General features: G+C 37.3%; 1 protein-coding gene across 13 annotated transcripts in view; it reads left to right on the forward strand.

Moving 5' to 3' along the window:
* UNC79 (unc-79 homolog, NALCN channel complex subunit) overlaps positions 1–12,268 on the forward strand; it is a 246,213-nt gene that overhangs the window by 36,063 nt on the left and 197,882 nt on the right. For 11 of the 13 annotated variants that reach the window (XM_073895820.1, XM_073895813.1, XM_073895822.1 and 8 more), the window contains 2 exons: positions 5,482–5,786; positions 9,255–9,425. In XM_073895820.1, the coding sequence (XP_073751921.1) occupies positions 5,540–5,786; positions 9,255–9,425 (418 nt within the window). In that variant the 5' untranslated portion in view covers positions 5,482–5,539. The remainder of the gene's footprint in view (positions 1–5,481; positions 5,787–9,254; positions 9,426–12,268) is intronic. The other 2 variants (XM_073895819.1, XM_073895817.1) reach the window with 1 other exon arrangement.

A 12,268-nucleotide genomic window follows, 5' to 3' on the forward strand; every position in this document is an offset into this window, starting at 1 on the left:
TTTGAATTCTCCTTTTTGTCATTGAGGTCAGGGTTCTCAATGGCAGGTGCTTTCTTTTATCACAAATTCTGGGAGTTTGCAAAGTGAGAGCCATTTTTTAGTAGGAAGCAAAGTCTGAATTCACTTTGCAAAGAAATTGAGGTTCCCATTGGCACTTTGAAGCCTACTGCTTAAGTCTTTGTCATTGTGTCAGAAGGTTGGGAAATTTGGGATACTGAAGTCATGTTTGCAGGACATGAAGTTTCCATTTTCTTGAGTGATGGATCATTAGGATATGATCATGGGTGATAACATTTTAATGGTAACACTGATGTTAAGGTAGTTTGTTCAAGTAGCTGTTGGAGAAGATTCTATGCAATTGAGCCGAGTCTATTTTCAAAGGGAGACCGCATCAGCAGCTACTCCTAATGGTAATAGTAACAAAATAGCTGCCATTATCATCATTATCATAGCCATAGTGTGTGATAATACCAGTAATTATAGGTGTTAAGCACTGTTCTAAGTGCTTTACATGTCATCTCATATAATCCTTTATAATAATTCTATGAAATGAGTGTAGTCTTACGCCCACTTTACAAATAACGAAACTAAAGCATAGAGTGGTTTAATAAACTGCTCAAAGGTACATATCTAGTAAGTGTTGGAACCAGCATTGGACCCTGGTGGTCCTCATCCACAGAACACACACTCAATAATTACACGACACTGCCTCTCCCTAGTACTACTAGTTATCATGGTTTAGAGACACTTCTCTTCATAAAAACTTGGGTTTGGCCTTTGGGAATACCAGCATCCATTCTGAGTCCATAGCCTAGTTTCGGCTGTCCTTGAGATTGAGGGAGGAAAGGAAGTGCTTCCTGCAAAGACTTGCCAACTTTTTGGAAGTTAAACTGAGCTATACTTGAAGTGATGTGGACAGTATTTCAATTCCCAGATGTTTTAGCTCTTTCTCTCACTTAGCAATTTGTTGTGGATAGCAGCAGGTCAGAGCAGAGTTGACAGCCTATAGGACACACTCACATGTAGTGGGAGAAAGAGTGAAAACCCTAAGCAGGGTAACATGTCATGGGTTGGACTTTAGTACTTATAGGTTCAACTCTTGGGCTGAACCCAATGCAGTTTCTTTCTTCTCTTTGCCTACCTCAGCATTAACAACAACAACAACAACAACAACAACAACAACAACAACAACAAAAAGCCACTCAAAACTCTTTCGTTTCTTTTGCTTACTGGAAATAATAGAACTGAAAACTCTTGTCCCGCATATTGGACCAAGTTATGATAGACTACCTTCACTGGTGGTATATATATCCATACCAGTCATATTTATATTTCTTCATTTTATTTTATTTACATTATTAGTTCAAGACAAATGAGATGGTTTGGGTGTTTGGTGTAGTAAGATTTTCTACTCACTAACAAGATGGTTCCCTTTGCATTTTTGACGATTCTTACATTCGGAAACACTTCTAGCCTTCAGAATCCAGATTCTTGGAAAGAAACACGAAGAAAGAATTAGAGATGAATTCTCACAGAGTAACTCTGTCTTTCTGTTTGGATATTCTCAAGGAAGTCAGAATTATTATTATTTTGATTAAAATCTGCAACCCGAAGTACCAGCTGCTTCATTTGAGTCAGGATTGCATTTTTAGAGTAATAGTCCTGTGGTTTTCATGCATGGCACGTAACTCTCACTGATTTCAATAGAGTTTTGTACATATTCCCAAAGGCAGAGATTAGCCTAGGTGTTTAACTTCAATTAATTTAATGCACAGGAGAGGAGAGATTATGTTACCATAATTGATTGTGTCAGCATTGAATAGTCCACATATGTCCACTTAGCTCTTAATTAGACTCACATTAAAGTTCATGGGGTTTAGTTAGGAGAAAGTAAGTCCTGTGCTTTATTCATCTTACTAGCAGAGTTTGGTCCTCAGAAGAGGATCAACAAATGTTTGTTGAACTGAGTTGACTTTGGTCCAAATTTCGTCCATTGTAGCTATCCCTCTAGAGCATTTACTTCATCTACCAGTGACCTGGCCTACAGGGTAAAATTCTGTCTGAGTGCTGAGTTGTACTCATGTTCATTTAGCAGGGACCTAAGTATGGGAACAGACACACACTTTACACAAAACTTCAGAGTTTCGTTTTTTGTTTGCTTTTATTATTAGAAGGACCTATGAAGATCGTCTGCTTTAATCCCCCCTCACTACAGAGGAGTCTATCCATTTTACATTGGAAACATTCTGGGGCCATATTTAAAATCTAAGGTTTTTTTTAAGAATCTTGTCTCTTACCTGGCAGAATATTTGAAGGTTTCCAGTCTTTCTATGTCATACGGTCTTTTGGAATTCCTTCCCCCAGATCTCTCTGCTGCTGTCATTCAAGCTGCTAGCACATAAAATCTTTTTAAAAATCATTAAGTTTGGGGAAAGCTACTTGCCGCTAACTCTTTAGAAAATGTTTCATATGTTTTGAAAAGGGATTCTAGTCTCAGTTCAAAAATCTTAATTGAATTGTAATTTTTAATTGCTTAGGAAGAAAACATAGACCTTCCAATTATTGATTTGAGGTCCACAGAGTAGCTTTAGAGCATAGCATGGTCAAGTAAATTTTGCTGACGGTAGAGAGATTCAACTCAAATGTCAAAATTCATAATCTTATAGAAAGTTTATTTGATGTATTAATTTTCTGTGCTATAAATACCTCAGGGCAACTTCTCATCTTTCTCCATACCCACAGGGGTCTTCTTCTCTTGGTTCCTCTTGATGTTGGAAGTAAATGTTTGATATAAAGAGGATCTCAGGAGGGAAAAGGAAAGATGAAAAGTTGGTTGCTGGGTCAAACTCTTCTGAGCAGGGCATTCTTCATATTCTTTTTGGTTGGGTGTACAGACCTCTGGGGAAGAACTTTAGTTGGGGTAGATGGTTTTATCATTCCCAAGTTAGACAGTTTGGTTGGGGAAATAAGTTTTTTTTTTCTGAATAAACTTCACAAAACATCATAAAATCACAATGCATTGTACATTAATTCATGAGCCCTTCTTTAGTTTTTCCACAAATGAAAACATTTCCTTACATTGAAACATGAATGGTAATTTAAAACTGGTTTCATGGATAACTCATCTTCAGCCATTTTTTTCTCAACTTCACCTACTTATTAAATCTAGAGGCAGTGAGAGAGAAGTTTTACTGTTTCAATGCTGACATTCTCCCTCCCTGCATGTATGAACTTGTGCTGCTATCATTTGGGAACCCCACGTATACAGGAAGGGAAAAATACCAAAACAGAGTCTCTGAAGTTTATTTGACGAATGTCTGTTAAATTATATCAAACTTTGGAACAATACTAAAGTATACTTGAAAAAAAAATAATGTGCTATATTTCCCCCACCAAGGAAAAATCTGATGACAGAACTGTACTTAATTTAAAGGACAGCATTAATATATGATATATAGCTGATTTTATTCTTTAAGGCAAATGTTGTTTTTCTGTATCACTTCTATAAGATCCGCATCTTGTAATTTTGAAATGATGCTGGTAGTAGGCTAACTTAGGGCTGAAGTTCGGGAAATAATATTTCTGACTTACATCTGTTGTGATTCTAAAGGAATTTTCAGTGGGATAGAATCCTACAGGATTAAAACAGATTTTTGGTGACTGGGCTTATCAAGAATATAACATTTAAAGGTGGTACTTTTAGGAGTAATCAAGTTATATGAGGAAAGTATAAAGTCTGATGGAAAATCTGATGGTACTGGAATGTTGATATTATCCCATTGTAAATTATAAGCTTACTTTAAGTTAAATACATCACACACAAAAAAAGGTAAATTTAATCCCTTTAAAAGTTAAAAAAATTACACTAAATCTTAAGTTATTTCTTGCTAAGAAGTATTACATAACTATTCTGAAATTATCTTTATTATTATTAATTGTTTTTCCCTGGACATTGGGTAACAGAAGACAAAGGAAATCGAGGTAAATTAGGCACATGGAAAATAAAAAGCATGTAGTCATTTTTCTTACAGTTGTAACATATTTTGCACTAAGAGTAAATAGAAATAAATGTAAATTTGAAATAGCAAGCATGCTTGACACTAACCAGTTCTTCACACTACTGTGAAATGGTAAATGTAATACCATTAACTAAGAACTTAGTGATGTTTGATGGACAGAGTTAAATGTAAAATGAGGTTATTTTTATGTAATGAAACATTTATAAATTGTTATCTATTTTGATTAACATATAAGTGTACTATATAAAAGCACTTTGTAAGTGCAGCAGATACTATCATTATAATGTATAGCTATTGTCTTTAATGATAAATAGTATAACTTAACTTAAAAAACCTAAACATCTGGCCAAAGCAGTCATTTCTTCTATTTTTAAATGAACAACTCTTCTGCTTTATTGCTTTTACTAAAAGGTTTTCATTTAAAAAGGAAGGCTAAAAGAAAGCCAGTTTATTTTTAGAGTTTATTTTTATTCCCATTAAACTTTTTTTTAACTTTCTAAATTATCTTTCCTTTAGTGTTTAGTGAGTTTTGTTGAATAATAACGTAAGTAGCAGCAGTAACATATGAGATCTTATTGTATGATGTGCAGCTATATGACAGATACTGCTTGCCTAGTCTTTAGAATTTTGAAGGTAACTATTTAATAAACCACTGTTTGTATTCGTAGAATAAAATGTTTCCTCCCCAACATGCAAAATTAAAAAAACACACACATAAATAACCATTATCATTAGTTCACAAACATATGCTACAGACCATCTACTATATATTATTTTATAGCTTTTCCAATGTAGTTTAGCTAACATTTTAGAAATATGTATTATTTCTAAATTCATATGCCTGTTTAAACTTCATTATCTCAAATGATACTGACAGAATGTCATGAAACAGTATCATAATATACATATAGACATTATTTTGATGCAATAAACATGTGATTTTTAAGACTTTCTTAATAAACACACATGTTTATTCTTTGCTAAAACATGTTTCTGCAAGTGCCATACCTATATTTTGCAGGTTTTTACTTACCCAATTAAGACAGTCTTCCTGAAAACTTCCTTTGCTTTGAAAGTTCGTCTTAATTAGTAATAGAAGCCCTAACTCATTAGATGAAGCCACTGGTTTTCCTTCGAGGAAACCTCTCCTTCACCAAATTGATAAACTGTAAAACATGGGTTTGGCACTGAAACATGCATTTTTATATTTTTGCTCCTTACTAACCAGATAACACATGAGATGCAATGCAACTTCCACAAAAGAAACCTTGCGTTATTGGTTATCTCTGTGACCATGAAGCTATGTGCCCCGTATTCGATTTGTAGATACTGCTGGCGTAGCGATTGCATCTTATGTGGGATATATCTGGAGTTTTATTATTTGTTTTAGAGTGTCATTTCAATGTAATGTGCTGTTCTTTGTGTCTTTGTTGTCTCTTTTTTTTCCTTGTCCCCCCAACAGCATTTTGTCCCGCACAGGGAAGAAGGAAAACCAAGATGCCTCCAATTTGACAGTGCCCATGACCATGTGTCTTTTTCCTGTGCCATTCCCACTCACCCCATCTCTAAGACCGCAGGTCAGTTCCATCAACCCTACTGTTACTCGCTCCCTCCTTTACAGCGTCCTGCGAGATGCTCCCTCTGAACGTGGCCTGCAAAGTCGTGATGCTCACTTGTCAGACTACCCTTCTTTGGACTATCAAGGCCTCTACGTGACTTTGGTGACTCTCCTGGATCTAGTTCCTTTACTACAGCATGGCCAACACGGTGAGCATTTAATCAGAACCTTTGAGAATGTCCATGTATGTTTATGGATGCTGGAGACTTGCTATTGGAATAAATTGCTTGAAAGGTCTTTGTGTGGCTAAAGCCTTTCTTACACAGAAACTTAATTATGGTGTTTCCCATCCTGTCATTTTGTTGTTGTTGTTGTTCTTTTATGGCCAGAGGGATGTTATCCAGGTGGGCCTACATTTGGGGGTAATGGGCTGGAGAGAGGAGTCAGGCTCTGACAGAAATTGACCTCTTCTCTCCTGATCTGCTTGTCATGGAGAGTCTTGAAATTATGACCTGTGGGCTAAGATTTAGAAACTTGCCCCCCGCCCACCAAGAAATGTAAGAAGTAGAGTCCGAAGAGCAGGTCAAATCCACTGACAAATTCTGTGATTTATGGCGCGGGGCAAATCACAGAATCTCCCTGGGACTTACTTTTCCTGTCTTTTAAACCCAGGATGTTTGATAAGGAGAAATCTCTAAGAATTCTTCCAAATTTCACTAACCATCAATAGTTATTACAAAACATTGGCCATTGGTAGAGTGTGTAGTGATGCTCTAAGCTGTATATGGTATCTGCTATACAGTATTAGGGTGCTTCTATTAAGAGCATGCTTCTTTTCTTAATGCTTTCCCTTTTTACAGTGTGTTTTAGTCAATTTCATTATCTTACTTGCTTACCAGATTCTTCTAACCCATAAAAAGGAGTGCAATAATATAATAATATCTCTTGCTTAATTATTCAGTGTTATATTTTTGAGAATCACATGGAAAACCCATGCAATAAGAGAAGGGATTTTTGCAGAGAATGAATGTTTAAAACATCAGTTGTTTTAACTTTAAAGCACTGATAATTTGGTCTCTGGAAATATAATAACCAAAGATTCACTGTATAGAAAAATTGGAATTTGGGAAGCGGGTGGGTCATGGCGGTTATTTTACCTTTGAGTTGGGGCTGACTCTTCTAAGAGAATACTTAGTGCTTTATTTAGTAAGATGTGTTCCTAATGAAAAAATTAAAAAAAAATCTACTTCCATAAAAATGATGAAATAATGAGTATTGAATTTGTTTCTTCTTATATTTACAGTTCTGTAATTGTAGTGAATATTAAAAAATGGAGATTTGTAAATTTGCCTGTTGTATCATTTTGTAGCCGTTTAAGCCTGGTCACTTTTACTGGGATCCCATTCCCACTCAGAACTTAAAGGAGACGACTCTTTGAATATAAGACTGGCAGAGCCTACCGTGGTGGTGCTGATGGTGGGCTCGTCAGTACCTTTCCTTTGTGACAATCAGTCCTGAGGTTACTGTAGACCTGCCTGGTCCTGGGATGAGCCACTGTGTGAGAGCCCCTGGATTAAGATAAAAGTATTCAGTTTGGTAACTCACAACCCATTTAACTGCGATTAATATGTTAAATTATGACGATTTCAGGGGGCGTGATTTATATATTTGCTTTTTTAAAAAATTTTATTTTATTATGTTAATCACCATACATTACATCATTAGTTTTTGATGTAGTATTCCACGATTCATTGTTTGCGTATAACACCCAGTGCTCCATTCAATACGTGCCTTTTTTAATACGCATCACCAGGCTAACCCATCCTCCCACCTCCCTCCCCTCTAGAACCCTCAGTTTCTCAGAGTCCATAGTCTCTCATGCTTCATCTCCCCCTCTGATTTCCCCCTCTTCATTTTTCCCTTCCTACTATCTTCTTTTTTTTAACATAAAATATTTGTATATTTGCTTTTATTCCCACAACTATGTTGTGACTTTACTCTTCACTGTTATCTATACACTGTGTTCTTGTTCTGCATAACAGAGCTTAGAAGAGAGGAAAAACATCACTAGACTACCCCTTAGGGGTTAAGAAGCAGTATAGCAGTGTTTCTCGCCCACGTCGTAATCCCTGAGGGAGATTGAGATTTTCAGTGAGCTCTCTGGGTGATTCTTTTGTATCCTGACTTTGAGAACCACTGCCCTAGGGCTGGAGGCTGTGTCCTCGGGGGTGGGGTGGTGGGGTGGTGGTGGGGGGGGGGGGGGAATGTGGGGCACTGGCGAGGGCTGCATTCTTGTCACAGTTCAGGTACCACCTGTCAGGTGATCTTGGGCAATCACTTTCCTTCTCCGGGCCTTGGTTTCTTCATTTGAAAAATATTCCAGGTTGGCTCTCAGGCCCCTTTCAGCACTAATGTCCTGTAATGAGACTGCAGTGCGGCCGGGGTGTCTTTGATGCACAGCCTCAGTTCATTCTTAGTAAAACACCTGTGAAGTTTACGTCTCATCACCTTGAGCCCAAGGTTGACTGACCCTCATTCGCCAGGGCGCCCTGTGGCCTCACCCTCTCTGTTGTCAGTCGATGTGCTTGTTGAGATGGCATATTAATTCTAATCAGAAATAACATCCGGCATCAGAATTGCACGAAGAAGGTAAAGCTGCTGCAAAAACAACAAATCTAGTAATTTTCTTTTAGAATGGTTAAGAAGGTGATCAAAGTCTTCATTGTCAAGTCTTGACTGATTACCCATCTATTGGGAGGTCCAGAAATATCAAACGATATATTCAGTATAATGGGATTTGGTATACATGCATTCTAAAGCTAACTAGTTATGCTTTTTTTTTTTTTTTTTTGGTGAATGTCCTCTATTTTTACTCCTTGTGCAGGTAATAACAGTAACATTATTCATGTTAATAATAATGGCTAATATTTGTGAAGCACACATTATGTGCTGTGTTAAAACACTCTATATTAATCTCATTTAAGCCTCCTAACAGTCCTTCTAGAAGTGAGGTAGGTACTGTTCTTATCCCCCTTTAAAAGTGTTGGTGGGAAGATTATCATTAGGTGGCACATCCTTCCATGATAATTCGTAACAAAATGCACAGGGTCACGGAGCGTCATTTACAGCTTCCTTTCGGCTGCTCTGCTGGAAGACACACGTTACCCCATTGCCCAAGACTCCAGATGTAGGAAGATTGTGTTTTGGTTGATGGAGCAGAGATAGCCTGGTTTCATTTCCAGTCTTGCCCTTGACTTTCATAAACTTCCAGTGGGAAAAAATTTAATGGCTTTTTGCCACAGTTATCTTGTGTAAAATGTAATGGAGGTAAGAATGCTAGAGGATATTTCAGGATTCATGATCACATGGAAAGTGCCTTTAGTTTTTGAAAGCCAGGAATAATATGAATACCAAGTATTACTGAAGATTGATAAAGGGGTGAGGTAAAGCTCATGAAATAGGTATTTATCTTTCTTAATGCAGTCATCCATCAGCCATTTATTGAATAAACCCTGTGTATGTACTTTACGGAACATTATGTTTCAGAGGTCTTAATAGGAAGGGAGCAATAGCTGGTTATAATTTAAGCCAGTTCATAAGATCTTAAAATGTAGAATTAACATATTTTGTTAAGTGGCAAAATATTCAGTGACTGATTACTCATTTTTGTTTTGTAGATCTTGGACAGTCGATATTTTATACAACTACATGTTTGCTACCCTTTCTCAATGATGATATTCTGAGTACTTTGCCCTACACGATGATATCAACATTAGCTACCTTTCCTCCATTTCTGCACAAGGATATTATTGAATATCTTAGCACATCTTTTCTACCAATGGCTATATGTAAGTTCAATCTTACCTAATACTAGATTCTTTTAATGCATTGTACGAATGGAAATTGCTTTTGCTGTTTTAGGCTGTAGATTTTCAAGATTATAATGGAATCACTTGCTGGTATCCAGGTGCTATGATTTAAATTGTCATTTCAGCATGATTATTATGGTGAGAATCAAAGAAATGAATGATGATTATACCTTGGAATTGTTTTATTTGCATAATTTGGTCTTATAGAAGAGGAAGAAAACATATCAAGGCACAGTCTCTATTACCTACATCGAAATTATGGTATTTTTTGTCACTTAAGAAAAAAAGGTGGAGAGAGTGTTGCTTCAAGTATAGAAATTCTCATCTTTTGCATCTGAAGGCAGAAAAGTGTGATAGGAAGAGGAACAGACCGAGTGAGGATATACAGATCCCAGTTTCAGCTCTGCTCCATCCATAAATGAGCTGTGTGGTGTCAGGCATCTCACATGGGTGAGTGGAATGATGCCAGCATTAGCTTCCCCTCACAGGGATGTTGTGATGATGAAGTGAGTCAAAATGTATGAAAACACTTTGAAAGAAGCTAAGGCTTGTGACCCATGTACTAGGGTTTTGTTATAAATGTTGAGCTGATTTGAATTCTATTTCACTTTTATAGACTTAAGTCTTATAGGCTTTCTGGACATGAGCAAAGAGAAAAAACAGGTTGGGTCGTGGTCTTTGTGACCAAAATCCTTCTAAAGTATTTTTTAAAGAAATCGATTATGAATCCCTCTATGTTTCAGTGGGTAACCCGAAAAGATGGTGGATTTAGGAGTCAAACAGATCTAGATTCACATCAACAGCTCTGCTACCAAACCAGCTGTGTGGCCCTAGGCAAGTTACCCAACAGTTCTGTTTCTTCCCTGTAAAATGAGAATAATAATCCTAGCTGCCTGGGTGGTTGGGATACCTGAGCTGATTCACCCGGAGCACAGTGCCAGGTGTTGACCAAGTGTTAGTTTACATCTCTCCTTCCCTCAGCTCTTGTTTCCTTTAAATAACTTTATTGGTCACATTCCATTCCTAATGATCATTTCTCACCATTTTAATGTTATGTCCTTCTGATCTTATTTAAGTTGTTGCTTGTTGCTTGGAATAATAATTGGTAAACATATGTACCTTTAAGCTCCATTACTTGCTTTATAGTTAAGCTTAATTTTAGCTCTGGAATTGTAATTTTCATGTCTTTTCAGCAAAGAGTCTGACTGCTACCTAAATTATATAGCAATTCAAAAGAATTAGCAGACTGATTATATGGTTCAAGTAATAGAATATTTGATCATTCTCTCTTTTTTTTGTTCTGTGTAACCTGACAAGCACTTTGTTTCTGGATACGGATCTCAGAATTGTATAGTTGTGTTTGCTGTTAAATTTAGGCATAGGAATCCTTGTTTTTATTTATTTATTCATTCATTCATTTATTTTAAAGTATGTTAGTCACCATACAGTACATCATTAGTTTTTGATGTAGAGTTCCGTGATTCATTAAAGAATTACGTGTGAGGTGCATCTTTGTCATCATAAATCTAATTCACTGTACCCTCCTTCTTAGGAATAAGTTAATAGTTTAGGGAGAGGCGTTGAATATATCAGGCCCCTGCAGTTATGCCTCGCACTGATCAAGCATTGTGATCGCTGGTTAGTTGTTTCTTCATTCTTTTTTTTTTTTTTTTTTAGTATTTTTTATTTATTTTTGACAAAATGAGACAAAGTGAGAGAGGAAACACAGGCGGGGGGAGTGGGAAAGGGAGAAGCAGGCTTCCCGCTGAGCAGGGAGCCTGATGCTGGGCTTGATCCCAGGACCCTGAGATCATGACCTGAGCTAAAGGCAGATGCTTAACGACTGAGCCATGTAGGCATCCCTGTTTCTTCATCCTTAATCCTCATTAATTTCTACTTAATTAGAAGCACAGACCCCCAAAACATGCCTTATAGTCACATTAGAACCCTTATTACATCTGTGTGAATTTTAATACTTAATTAGTAGAGTGACTTGGTGCTCATTTAAATTATGAACAAGCTGTTTATGTCTCTGGGACTCCATTGTTTTGTCAGCTGTAAAGGAGGGGTTTGGAAAACATGTTCCATCTTGAAGATTATTTCTGGCTTAATAATTCTAGGTGAAAAAACATCAATCTTATTTTATGTAAGAGGCACATACCTTCCTCTAACCCAGTTGTTGATCCAGTTCATTTATCTCGTCGCTCTGGTTTCAGTTTCTTTTTTTTTAAGATTTTATTTATTTGAGAGAGAGAGAGAGAGTACGAGAGGGGGGGGGGTCAGAGGGAGAAGCAGACTCCCCCCCCCCCCCCCGAGACCACCCTCCCCTCGAATGTGGGACTCGATCCCGGGACTCCAGGATCATGACCTGAGCCGGAGGCAGTCGCTTAACCAACTGAGCCACCCAGGCGCCCTGGTTTCAGTTTCTTACTCCCGACTTCCGCTTCTTGTTACCATGCCTGTGGGTTGGGGAGTAGCCAGTTTTTGTCACCTTTAAATCTCTGAAAGTAAATGGTAGTAATACCCTTTAAAGGCACATTCTATTAAATGATTCAGGTGTTTCTCTTGTATTTGTTTTTTTGCAAAGACACAGATCCAAAGAGAGAGGGGAGTGGGTTCCAAATTAATCACGTGAAAACGAGCAGACGTCAGAATGTGTCTGTTGCCTGCATCCATGTTGTTTCTGTCTTTGGAAGTTGCTTCAGTGTCTAGAAATTCTGACCCAAATGAGAGAGAGGGGAGCATTTAACTTCTTCCAGGATGTTTTTATTTCAGGACTGAGAGGTTAGGATGAAGGAGGTTGCTTTTTCCAAGTACTTGAC

The sequence above is a fragment of the Callorhinus ursinus genome, unplaced genomic scaffold (genome assembly GCF_003265705.2).
Source record: "Callorhinus ursinus isolate GAN/ISIS: 27379988/994484 unplaced genomic scaffold, GSC_fseal_2.0 scaffold8, whole genome shotgun sequence".
In the NCBI taxonomy this organism is placed as follows: Eukaryota; Metazoa; Chordata; class Mammalia; order Carnivora; family Otariidae; genus Callorhinus; species Callorhinus ursinus.